This window comes from Urocitellus parryii, chromosome 1, assembly GCF_045843805.1.
Source record: "Urocitellus parryii isolate mUroPar1 chromosome 1, mUroPar1.hap1, whole genome shotgun sequence".
Lineage (NCBI taxonomy): Eukaryota > Metazoa > Chordata > Mammalia > Rodentia > Sciuridae > Urocitellus > Urocitellus parryii.
This window is the reverse complement of record NC_135531.1, coordinates 248,404,574-248,417,547: the sequence shown is the minus strand read 5'-3', so window position 1 is coordinate 248,417,547 and position 12,974 is coordinate 248,404,574. Positions and strand designations below refer to the sequence as shown.

The following is a 12,974-nucleotide window of genomic DNA, read 5'->3' as shown; positions in this document are numbered from 1 at the left end:
TGTTCTGGGAAGACAGTGGTATAGTCTGGAGGAGGTATGTGGGAACAGGGAGAATGTGAAAGCTCGTGGATGGCAGGCAAGGGAGAATGGAGAGGGTGGAACAGGGAGCGGTTTCTCCCAGGCATAAGGATGCATGCGTGCTTATGAGACACTCTGTCTGAAACCTCTCGTGGATTCTGTTTTTCATGTGTGTGAAATGGTTTTGGTTGCATTTGCCCTAAATGAGCAGTAACCCTGCTTTTTTAATAGCAAGGGTAAAATTGTTATTAGGTTCAGTATGCACCCATGCTCCATGGAAAGAGGAATGTTGTCTGTGCCCTCTTGGTGGCTGTTTGATTAAGGTTTGGATACTCATCCCAGCCCTGCTAATTATCAGTTCACCTCGTTATAGCTGAGAAGTAGCCAACTCACCCCCCCCCTCGTTAGTGTCGAAGGATTTTGACCCTCACAACAATCAGGTTAATGACTGCAGCACTTTTTGTTTTTTATCCCAGAGTATACCAAAGTGGTTGGTATAGTTGTTCTCAATTTATTACTGAAGAGGAAATGATATATGCCAAAGGCTGTTTCAAGATCCATGCTTCCTCCAACACCCAAGTTCATTTTAACAGATCATTGTGTCACAGTGTTGTTATGCTTTTATCTTTGACCAGAGTGTTTATTTTGAGAAGCAATTATTAAACTGCATTAAAAACATACACAGTCTTGCAGTAGTATCTTGGTTACAGTATTAAAGGAAACACAGACTAAGGCTGGATGAAATTGAACACATATTTCCATGTTAGACTTCCTACCATTTTGCTTGTTTGTATTGATTTCTTTTGACATGGTCTTCTTTTATTGAGCACCACTTTTTCCCCCTTTATCCTTTCTTTCTCTTTTAAAATCCCCTTCCTATAGTGATATGTGCTAAAAGCAATTGTAAAAGGAAACCAACTTATATTAAACCTGCCTGGAGTCAAAATGTAATCTAACACCTGTAGTCTGCAATTTGTCATCACTTCATGGATACCTTTTTTTTTTTTTTAATAACAGATTTCCTGAGTTTTGACCTTAGGATACTGTACAATCCCAAAAAAGCAACAAGACTAAACCATAGTTTTTAATAAGTCTTATAATGTTAGGATGTGAAATTACAACCATAAAAACCAACTCAAGTAACATCATTTGAAGTTAGAAATAGTGCTGAGTTGTATGCCTGGGAGAATATGTTTTGCCTGTGAAAATGAATGATAAAGTTAAGAGGCAAATCATAATGCATGTGTAATTTCCCCTACTCCTGTTCTCTAAGGGGTTTCTGGGTAATTTGGCTCAAGGAAGGGTGTTTCTGAATTTTACAGTAAAGTGCCTGGTTATCTTTAGGAGGAGGCAGGGCTATGTGTGATTCACATAGTAATGAGAGTTTTCAACTGTTCTGATCTCAAGACCACTTTATACTGTTACTGTTGACCATCCCAAGACTTTGTTTTATATGTATATATGTATCACTATTACCATGTTAGAAATTCTTAGAAATTTAAAAACTGTTTACTAATTTAAAAATAATTATAGATAATATGCATACATGTGAGTGATATATTTTTCTGAAAATATAACTATAATTCTAAAACAAATGGAAGAGTACCAGTATTTTATATGTTTTTTTGCAAATATTGTACTGTATTTTAATGAGAGGCAACTGAATCCTCATAATTGCTTCTGCATTTAATTTAATATGTGGTTTTGGTTGAAGTCAATGAAGAAAATCAAGCCTCAGACAAACATGTAATTAGAAAAGGAAGAAATATTTTAATAGCCTTTCTAGATAATTACAAAATTCTTCTTTGATAACTATAGAAAAACTTTACAAGTGGCAATTCCTTGAAGGTTAGTTGCAAAGTGGAATTAAATCTGCAACTGTATTGAACATTTCATACTTTCCTACTCTGTTAGTGTATTCATTGGTCTATCTTATACTTTGAATGGATCTTTTACTGATTCATGACTTTGCAACGTCATGCATTGATCACTTGGAAAATGTTAGTTTGCTCTTTTATTCAGGTCTTACAAATGTTGATACATTTCATTGTATAACATCTTTAAAAAGAAAATTAAAAACATTTTGTTAAATCACCACCAGTATCCTCAGAGAAATCTTGATATATTGGGAAACTATTAGGCTTATGGTGAAAGTTATAAGTTTTCCAAGTTTCTAATTTTTTCTTGAAAGGTCAAATTTTATCACTGGCAAACAATACTATAAGATATTTTTTTTTTCTTGAAGTGACAGGCTTACTTTACATTTTAAGAAAAAGTCTGCTAAATACCCAAGTCTGAATACCATTGCTTGTTAGTTGTTCTTTTAGATAAAAATGGTATTCCATGATAAAGGTGGCTGCTCATCCTGCCACTCAAACAACTGCAACCCAGACATTCTTCTTCAAGAATGAGTGCTTTGTCAAGATAATCATATTGCTTGGGTATGGTTCAAAGTGCTTTATGTGAATGTCTCATTTCCTCACACTGAGTATTAAATAGGTATATACTCCAGGATTGAGATTTAATATACTTAATACAATTTTACTGCTGTATTAGGGATATTCTTTCATGAAAGTAGCATCATTGTTGCCATGAACTTGCAGGAATGAACACAACAGCTACTGGTACCATTTGATGCCACTACCTTGATTGCTGCTGGCCAGTTTTCCACCATTATTTTGTACCATGAGTGCAAATTTCAGCACCATCAAAAAGGTGAATAATATCTTAGTTCTACTATGAAAATATGAGGTATAGGGATTCTCCCAGGGGTCTGCAGACCATGTTTTGAGAACTGCTGATAATGAATGTCTTCCCACAGGGATGCCATACTGTATATACAGAAGGCGTCACCTTGAGTGGGAGTATGACCTTGAGGTTCAATTCCATGTTATACATGCTTCAGTGGTAACTTCCATGTGCTAGGTGCCATGTTAAGAACAAAGATATTTATAGTATATAAGTGAGAGAAATAAGAAAAATCTAGTATATGAGTAAGAGAAATAAGAAAAATCATTACTAGACATGCCTAATTGTAGACCTGTAGATCTTTTAGGTTAAATTTGTTGCTGATTTTTATTATAAGTATATTAATAGAAAAATGCATTAATTTTGTCCCCTAATTACTGCTGGTTCTTAAACCTCCTCACATTTTTAAAATGACAACTACTACTTATTGAAACTTTACTTATGACAGAAATTCTACTAAGTACTTAGCATATATTATCTCACCTAATCCTCTTAATGCTACAGGGAAGATTTTATAGATGAAGAAACACTGGCTCAGAGTAACTTGCTGAGAGACACAAGTCTACTAAGCAGTTGTGGTTGGGGAATTCAAAACCATAAGTTTGTAACCCTAAAACTTGTGCTTACCACTTCTATATACTGTTATTATGGGTTATGTAATGCCATAACATTTTTTATTTTAACATACAAATGAAAAAAAGTATATCCCCACCCTTAATATACACTAGAGTTATCACTATAGCTAGTGATAACTATTTTTACCTATCAGATGTAGTTTTACTAAAAAGGAATAATATCAAGCAAAATAATAAATAATTGTGTTGAACAGGCATAGTAGCTGGTCAGAAAGTAAAGAAAAAAGAACGTGGAATGAGTTTAGTGCTACAGAACAAGACATACAGAGCCCTCACTGGGTACCAGCACATAACTCATAACCTAATTGGTGAGACACATACATCATCATTACATTAATATTTGTTAGTTATTAATCATTAATATTAGGTTTTCCCTGCTGAAGTCAGGGCCAAAATTAATGGTCTCTAATGCTGATTTTGGAAAAAATAATATTTATAAGGTAGAGCTAAACTGTTGAAACTTGAATTATATTTTATATCTATTAAACTGTTTAAGTAACAGCATATACTTATCTATTTAGCAAGTTCTAATTGAGTTATGCACAAGAACTCTCAACCAATTGTTCTCATTACTGTCAAATGTATTTTTTCTTGGAACTTTTAGTAGAAGAATGCTTTTCTTTGAACCAATTATTTTATATTTTGTTGTCATAGATGAGGTGAAATGAAACAAATCAAAGTCATTCTGATATCAATGCAAAATAAATGTAGACAAAAATCATCTTGTCTGTGTTCTCCTCTGCTATTGCTATGCCTTATCCTTCAGGCCCAGACACTGTGAGTGAAATTTTCTCCTGTGGGTGAATCTTGTCATGGAGAGGCATGTGTGGTTACCTGGGAAACAGTTTTAACCTGTTCCAGCATTGGATCCACCACCCTATACAGTCACCTCCTTAATAATTTCTCATTTTCTCTATATAAAAAAGACCACAAAGTCTTGGCTTATTATAAGTAATCCCGTTCACCCCATAATGATACAGTGAATTATATACTTTCCTAAACTTAATCATTCAAGATCTTACTTCCTTCCCTGCAGGCAAGAACCATTATATTTTACACATGGCTCCCAGCTGGTTTTCATTGAGGCCTTCAAAATCTATTTGAACGCTGAGAGCTTTAAGAAGAGCTGCTTTATCTTTCTTAGTCAGCTTTTGTCATGGTACCGTGAGGTCCTTTTGTTTTCAAAATTTTCAGTTTTGAAGGCAGAGAAACAACATGTGTCTATATTATAATTGTGCTTTGTGACTGGTCAGAGGGAGCTTTCTGGGTTTTATTTTGAAGTTGATGTCCCCTGAATATATTTATAGCTTCTTTTCCTGCATTGCTATTTTCATGTCCATTTATGTACATATGTGTCATATTTCAGCCCAAAGAGATTGCAGTAAATAAATAAAAAGGAACTTACTAGGCTTTAAACTTTCTATTTGTTTGTGTCCCATAACTTATTTGTCAACCCTTCACTGTTGGGTACATTAATAGTTTCCATTATTGTAGATATTCCATGAAGACTTGATAAGTAGATACATTGCTTTTTTTTTTTTACTCTGTTAAGTCTGATTGTTTTCAACATAACTCCCTTTCAATATGATAAGCAGCACAGATGAAGAAGGCATCCATCAGTTAAATGTAAATTAGCCATTCCTTTGAGAATAGTAGAATCAGTGCACACTTCTGGTTGTGATAATGTTGCTATTTGTGATACATTGGTGAAAATCTGGTAATGTATTACCAGCTGGGTTTTTCTTACTTCGAATGTGGATGTATGAATATTCCCCTTCTCTCTAATAATAGTAGCAGTTTCCAACTCCCAATCTTTTTGGCTAGGTTACAGTTCGTTGTGAGTCTTTGCATCACCCTGATGGTAGCTTGCCAATGCCCCACGTACTACGCCCTGGCTGCCTATCAGTTGTCATTTCTCTCTAGCACAGGTTATCCAACAGTGCTTGTGATCATGGAAATACCCTGTTTCTGTGCCATTCTGCATGGTAGTGCAGAAGTGACACCACAGAATTCTAGAAATGTGGCTGATATGACTGAGGAGCTGAGGTTTTTCTTTTTTAGCTTTAATTAATTTAAATAAAAATAGTTGTGTGTGGCCAGTGGCCACTGTCTTGGGCAGCACAGATCCTATAAGCTGACTTTTTATTGCTTTTCAAATGTATCACATATATTCTTGTCTCTCAGCCTTTAATCTAGAGCGTTCTTCTTGGCTTGTCCCTCACTTCCTCCAGGCCTCTGCTCCAATGCTGCCTCCTTGGGGAGCCCTCCTGGAATCACCTGATTTAAAATACCTTTCCTTTCCCACAGTGGTCCTCCTATACATTGCTGTATTATTGCTCAGGTAGTATTTATTACTAGAGTATCAGGTAGTAATAATACTTTGTGGTCTGTCTACTCTGGAGACTTTTTTCAACTTTTCTTTTTCTAATCATTCTCATAGAAGGCAGGAGAACATACTGTTTAAAGCATGGACTTTAAAATCAGCTGCTTTAAAAACCCAATTCTGCTACTTATAAGCTATGTATCTCAAACAAATTTGGAACTCCAGTTTTCCCATTATAAATTGAAGATAAAAATATCTACCTCCAGGATTACTGTGAAATAAAATAACATAAAATCGAAATAGCAATTTAGGCCAGTGTTAGACTCACAGTAAGATTTCACTACTATTATTGTTGTTTTGGAAGCTCCTTAGATAGTTCACTGCTGTGAACCCTAATTGTCATATTGAAAATGAAACAGAAGCTATGAAAAGGGAAGAGGTTTTTAAATAAAGCTTCCAGGATTCATTTTACAGGCATTATCAGAAATGAGTTTGTGGACTAGATTAATTTGAGTTCAACTATTATAGAGAAAAATTCAAACCAAAATAAACCTGGGATGAATTGATGGTCTTTGGCATGTACAAAGATCAAGAGTAAAAAGGAATGGATAGCTATCTACAAAATGATACCTTTCATTATTTGGGAAAATCACAGGAGGAGAGGTGTTATACCTTAGAAACAGGTAAGGGTCAACTACTAGGTCTATTAAGCAATTTTTATTGATATGGTATAATTTACATACAGGAAAATGCATAGATATTAAGCTCAATAATCTTTTAGACACATGTACATCCTTTCAGTCAACATCCAAGTCAATATAGAGAATGTTTTCTGCGTCCCTGCAGTCTATCTCCCACCTCTTCACTCAGTAGAATTCATAGGTAAACATTATACTAACATTTGTCATTTTAGGTTTTTCAGATTTTTTTTCCTGTCCTTGCGTATTTTCTAGGTTTTTTACTCATTCTTGACTTTCACATAAGTGGAATAATATAGTCTTCCTCCTCTTATCTAACTTCTTTCACTCAACAATAAAGCTGTGATAGTTACCCACATTGGTGCATATAGCAGTATATTTCACACTGCTCTGTTTGTGAGTTTGCCACAATTTATCCAATCTATTGGTAGATATTTCTGTTGCTTCCAGTTTGGGAATTTTGTGACTAAAACTGTTATAAACATATTTTTAGGAGGACAAAGCACTCATTTCTGTTTTTACACAGTGTATGTGCATTTAGCTTTAGTGGGTGCTACCAATAGGCCATTTTCCCCTCTCCACTGGGCCTGTTTTGAAAAAGGGGAACAGGATGAAACTGGAAAGTCTATAGATTTGGACAGTTTTATATAAGGAGTTGGGATGATGTTCAGCTAAATCCCAGAATTACTACAACCTGAGTGTGTGCAGAAATAGTTGTAGAAGAGGATGTCTCTTCTCAAGTCAGCAGGGCATTCTCTATCTTGGTTGAAGTAATTGTGAGTTCAGTGACTTAAACAATTAACTCCAGACATATATCTCTGCACTGTCAAATGAGCTTAGGAACAGGACAGTTAATATGTCCATTCACGAGGAATCAATGACACAACCCTCCAAGCACTTGCTAGGAACACAGACCAGACTTGATTCATTCAAATTAACTAAGTGGGAATTGGGAACATGCTCTGGGAAATTCAGACAGAAAAACTAGGATTCAGTTAAGCAGGAGTTCAGAAACCTATCTTGTGAAGAAGAGCTAAAAGAATTGATATTATTTAGTCAAAAAGATGTGTGAAAAAGAAGAAAAGTTGGCTGGATTTTGCCCTTTTCCTGGGAGTTTAGGAGAGTGGCTGGAGCCATTTCCTCCCCAGGGAAGACGTCTTATAGGCATTAAGCTCGACTCCTGGACTCCATTTTGGCACAAAGTACTTAACTCCACTCAAAGAAAGCACTACATGATGTTAAGAAGATTCTTAGCAATTGACTAGAGAGGACATTACACAGTGCTTTTGTTAGGAATTATTGTCTAAAGACAATCATTCTCTGCCTGGGGTAATTAGAACATTTTGGAGGAATGAAGATAGTCAGGACAGATAACTTTGGGAATCATTTCATCTTGGATATTATGTATATTGTGGTTAAAAGGAAGTTATAGCCAAAGAAAAGTGGCAGCATAAGAGAAAAAGCTCCACTCTGGCTTTTTGGTGACTCACAAGGCAGTTTCACTTCAGAGATGCCCATTTTGTCATTTTATATTTTGACTGCTTTTCCCTTTTCTGTTAGAAGATGCTAGAATTATCACGTAATCACCTTCACGTAGAAATTGTCATGTCGCCCAAATCACTATTCTAGGCTGCCTGACCAGAAACTACATTTTTACTTCTTAGAGAATCTCTCTTGATGTCATTTCTCTTAAAAAACATCTTCCTAGTCCTCCAGTGTCCCCTCAAAACCCACTTTCTCAGGCTGACATCTCCCGATGCTTATGATTTCCAAATCAGAGGATTCTCCGGAGATGATGTATGTTTCCAGCTCATCCAAATAACACCTTCATGAAGAACTGTAGGATTAAATTCTGATTAATCCATGTAAAGTTTTTAGAATTGCATGGCCCAGAATAGGAATTCAGCAAGTGGTAGCTATTATACTTGTTCTTTCTTTATTTCATATTTCACTTTTTCTGTGCATATGTATTTCTATGCTCAGTTCTAAGAAGTCAGGAGGAGGAGGAGGAGTGCAATTGATTGGGTCTAAGGAGAAGAACAAATGCTATCATGCAGAAAGATTATAGTAACTTCAAAGTATAGTTTTGGAAAATCTCTTTAAATCTAACCAATGCACAACGGAAAACCCCTAAAGAACCAATCTAATTATTCAATTAAATGGAACCGTTATGCTGACTTTTACTACAGAAGGCAAGCATAATTTAGAAAATGGGGCATTTTAATTCTCTTTTGTTTTCCAATTAACGCAATTGCTCTAATAGGGAGTACTCGTGCTAGAATATATGTTTTTCGAGCATGTATTCTGTACCTAATGCCAGTTTCTCTTTGTTTCTCATCAAAAATGACAATCCTCACCTGCAGCCATAGAGGTTATTTAGTGCATTGCTCATGTCGCCCACATCACGGCTTCAGAGCAAATACCTTCCTGCTGTCAAAGCCAGCATGAGCAGGGCAGGCCCACACGCAGCTCCACTTTCCCTGGCGGGGATAATTAGGATGTTGAAGTAACGGGTCTCACTTTTTTGCTGATGCCAGCTTACCACAACAGACCACATGAGTTTACTCTTAGTTGAAAGTGGTAAAGAAAATGCTAAGAACACTGATTTTAATTGGTCAACATTATTTGGACGTTAGTGCCACCATTTTACAGCCCTGTGTTTCAGACTTATTTCTGCCACCAGCCATCAGCTTTCATTAGGACAGATATTCTCATTCTGCTTTTGATTATTATTTGAAGAAGATTATTTGAACCAATTGAAACCTTTTCTCTGGTTACTTTTTCTCTTGTTATTTCATCTAATATTTACTAAATCTTCTGTAAAAGGCTAACATTTTCACTTGATGGGGAAGTAATTTTTCATCATAGACCTCTGAGACTGGGATAAATGTCAGAGGTTCCCCCACCCCCCCTCATTGCTTGCTTTGATGTTGGTGCTTCTTAGGAAAAGAAAAAAAAGTTGGGTCACATGAGTAGTGCCTGATGGTGGGTAGGGATGTTGGTGGATGATGCTATAATTGAATTTTTAACTAGACATGTTTTCTTCACTGATTGGACTGATTTGACCTGAACTCTGGAAAATGTTTAATTGTGGGTGTAGTATGAAAAAAGATTGCATAAAATATGAGAGTCTGGTAAAAGAAGAAATGTGTTTTTCAAAGGTTAGACTCACTATTCTAAAAGGTCTGAGCATAGAGAGTGTGGCAGTTGCCTCTGGAGGTGACCTCACAGTTTACTAGGTACTGTCATAGTAGCCTTCTACTTATATGATGTGCTGGAGTTGTTAAGGTGTGTGCAATGCTGAGGTTCCTCGCCTGATGTTCCCTCTCCACGAAGTCCCTGTCACAGACCTGTGGTGAGAGGTCTGATGGTCTCTCCATATCCCTCTCTTTCTTTAGTCAGACTGAAGGAGTTAATAAATTAATATTAGAATGGGAAATTTTTTCACATAGAGAAACCTTTCACATAGAGAAACAGTGGTGAAGCAGTAATGGTGAAGATCAAGAGTAAACTTACCTGGGTAGAATCTTTTTACATGAATGAGGAATAGGTAGAAATAAAAGATAAATTATTTAAATTGTGAAAACTAGAAAAGTGACTTTGAAATTGTGTGTATATTGTTTAAGGATCAAAGTCAAGACTAAAAGAAAATAGTTATTCCTGATTGTACAAAGGATTCATTTCTCTAGTTCCAGTCCCAACTATTTCTAACACTTGAAGAATAATTATGAGTCTGTTGGTGCTTGTGATTATGATCTACTGGTAAACTATGACCATAGGCCAAATTCAGCCTTATTGGAACACACCCATGCTTGCTTGCTTAGATTGGAAAGAGTTGATGAATGGTATAAGATATTATGTAATCCTGCAAAGTCAACAATATTTACTCTCTGGCCCTTCACTGAAAAAAATTTGCCTATCTCTAATTTAAGAACATGGTTGCTTATATCCATTGTGCCATTCAATACAAAAAATCAATACTTACAACATCCCTGGGAGTCAATTTCTTATCCTTCCTTTATAAATGATGCAATTGAGGTCCACAGATGTAACTTACCCAAGGACACCCAGCTAAGTAGAAGAGTCTAGACTTGAGCCTCTGGGGTCTTATTGTAGAGCACAGTTTTCCTCAATGTCCAGGCTTGGTTATTAGCTTCCAGAGAGGTGGCATCTCTTGGTGTGGTTAATGGTAGGGAAGACTCTGAAGCCAGGTTGCTTGAATTTAGATGACCTTGGGCAGCAAATGACTTAGCTTCTTTGTGCCTCAGAATTTAAATGCTGGCAGACATGACTAGAGTTGAGCCCTTGTCCTATAGATGAGATCCTACCCATCTCCAGAAGTTGTTTAGGTGTTCCAAAATTTGACTTTACAAATGACTGCAGCCTAAGTAGATTTCTAGATTGCACAGTTTTTGCAGGAGGGCTGGTGAATTTTGAAAGGTAAAATCATGAATCAAATGTTCGTTTATTTCCCCCCTTTTATTTATCAGGTCCTTCACAGACAGCAGTCACAGCCGACCAAGGAGAGTTCCCCTCCCCGAGAAGAAGCGCCTCCCCCACCTCCTCCCACCGAAGACAGCTGTGCCAAAAAGCCCAGATCTCGCACAAAGATCTCCTTAGAAGCCCTGGGGATCCTCCAAAGCTTTATTCATGATGTCGGCCTGTACCCTGACCAGGAAGCCATCCACACCCTCTCGGCCCAGCTCGATCTCCCCAAACACACCATCATCAAGTTCTTCCAGAACCAGAGGTACCACGTGAAACACCACGGGAAGCTGAAGGAGCACCTGGGCTCTGCGGTGGACGTGGCCGAGTATAAGGACGAGGAGCTGCTGACCGAGTCGGAGGAGAACGACAGCGAGGAGGGCTCCGAGGAGATGTACAAAGTGGAGGCCGAGGAGGAAGGCGCCGAGAAAAGCAAGGCTGCGCCCGCTGAGATAGACCAGAGATAATGTGAACTCCTACCAGGCAAAGCAATACCCCGGTCCAAGGATTTTCTGTTTTAGTTTCTTTTTAAAAAAAAAAAAAAATTTTTTTTTGGCTTTATTTTATTTTTGTCTTTTTATGTCTGTTTTATTTTTCTTACTCTTTATGACATTTCTTTGTTGCACAGGATACACCGATAGACTGAATAAGTTCAGTATTTCTGAATCAGACATCGCCTTGGCAAAGACACTAAAGTGTTACACTTTTACAGTTGACTGGACCATAGTAATTGTAATCACAGGAGACTCTGCCTTCGTTATCCTTGCACTTACGGAAGAGACATCAGGCAAGTTCTAGGATGAGAAGACCTACGAAACAAATGAAGGAAGCTACAAGTGTGTGTGTATATGTATATGTATATATCTCTATATTTACATATATATATTAAAATTGCATGGGACAGAGAACTTTACAATCTGAAAGAATAGACTGTGAAATGAGTTCTTAAAAGAAAAGACTTGTTTATGTATTAAAAAAACCACTTCACAGTGAGTCGCTTTGGCTTTTTGATAAACTGCGGCCTGCTCTCAGGGTGGGGTGACTATTTTTGAATTCCTATTTATTTTTTTGTGTTTGTCCCTGATTTTTCTTTTTTTTATTCTATGGCTTCCTATCTGGCAGCTTAATGGGTAAAATTTTTGAGGTATGTATTTAACAAAATAAATCAACACTGCCAAAAAAGAAAAAAAAAAGAAGAAGAAAGTAAAGTGAAAAAAATCAGGGCACATTCAAACAATATAAGTCAAATTACTCAGAAAGACACAATGAACATATACAATAACTCAATAAAATGACTCGCTACGTTCCGTTATTCAGTTTGTCATCACTGTAGTAAACAGATGCATTTCTGCAGAATTCCAGATAAGTAAAGCTGAAATTAAGTGCAGAGGAAACTTGTCCATTTAGTGCAGTCTTGATAGATGACATTTTTGACATTGGACAGATGGAATTCATTCTATGAGCCACATTTTGTTGTGAAATTTATTTACCTGCTTGTGGCTTCAGATCTTAAAATTATTAAGCCTGCTCATTTAAAAGTTGTTCGTTGTTGCTGTTTTTGTTTTTTTTTTTTAATAGAAAAATAGTTCAATGTAATGTTAAGTTAGGAAAGAAATTGCTGCCCGGTTAAAGGGGCTCCCTCTCAAATCGATCTTTGTCCTCCCTTTCCCCAAATCATTTCTTATTTCTATTTCACTTTGAACTTCCTCTTTGTACACATTCCATCCACTTAAGCCAAACATTTTTCAGTCCCTGATCTTCCAAGCCTCTGTCCCTTTCCCTGGTATTGCAGCCCTAACAAGAACCTGTTTTTGAATCATTGTGCAGCTCCAGGCCATAGAGTAAGTGAAGCGATTTCAGTAGAATCACCTACTCATCATGAACGGAAACACTGTCCCAGTTACCCACATAGCAATTACCTGACGTAAAGCAGAACTAATGCCAACTGGCTGTTTAGTGGAATGAGCATTAAAGCTGCAATCTGCTATAGTTCTCCAGCTCTTTTTCAGCTTCCATTGGAAGCACCAGTAGCATTACTTCCCACATACAGTAATTGCAAGAGGAGAT

At 36.8% G+C, this 12,974-nt stretch overlaps 1 protein-coding gene across 1 annotated transcript in view; it reads left to right on the top strand.

The window, feature by feature from the left end:
* Satb2 (SATB homeobox 2) overlaps positions 1 to 11,374 on the top strand; it is a 170,777-nt gene extending 159,403 nt beyond the window's left edge. Inside the window, exon 11 of the mRNA XM_026399328.2 lies at positions 10,913 to 11,374. Coding sequence (XP_026255113.1) covers positions 10,913 to 11,374 — 462 coding nt within the window. The remainder of the gene's footprint in view (positions 1 to 10,912) is intronic.
* The last annotated feature ends 1,600 nt before the right edge of the window (positions 11,375 to 12,974 follow it).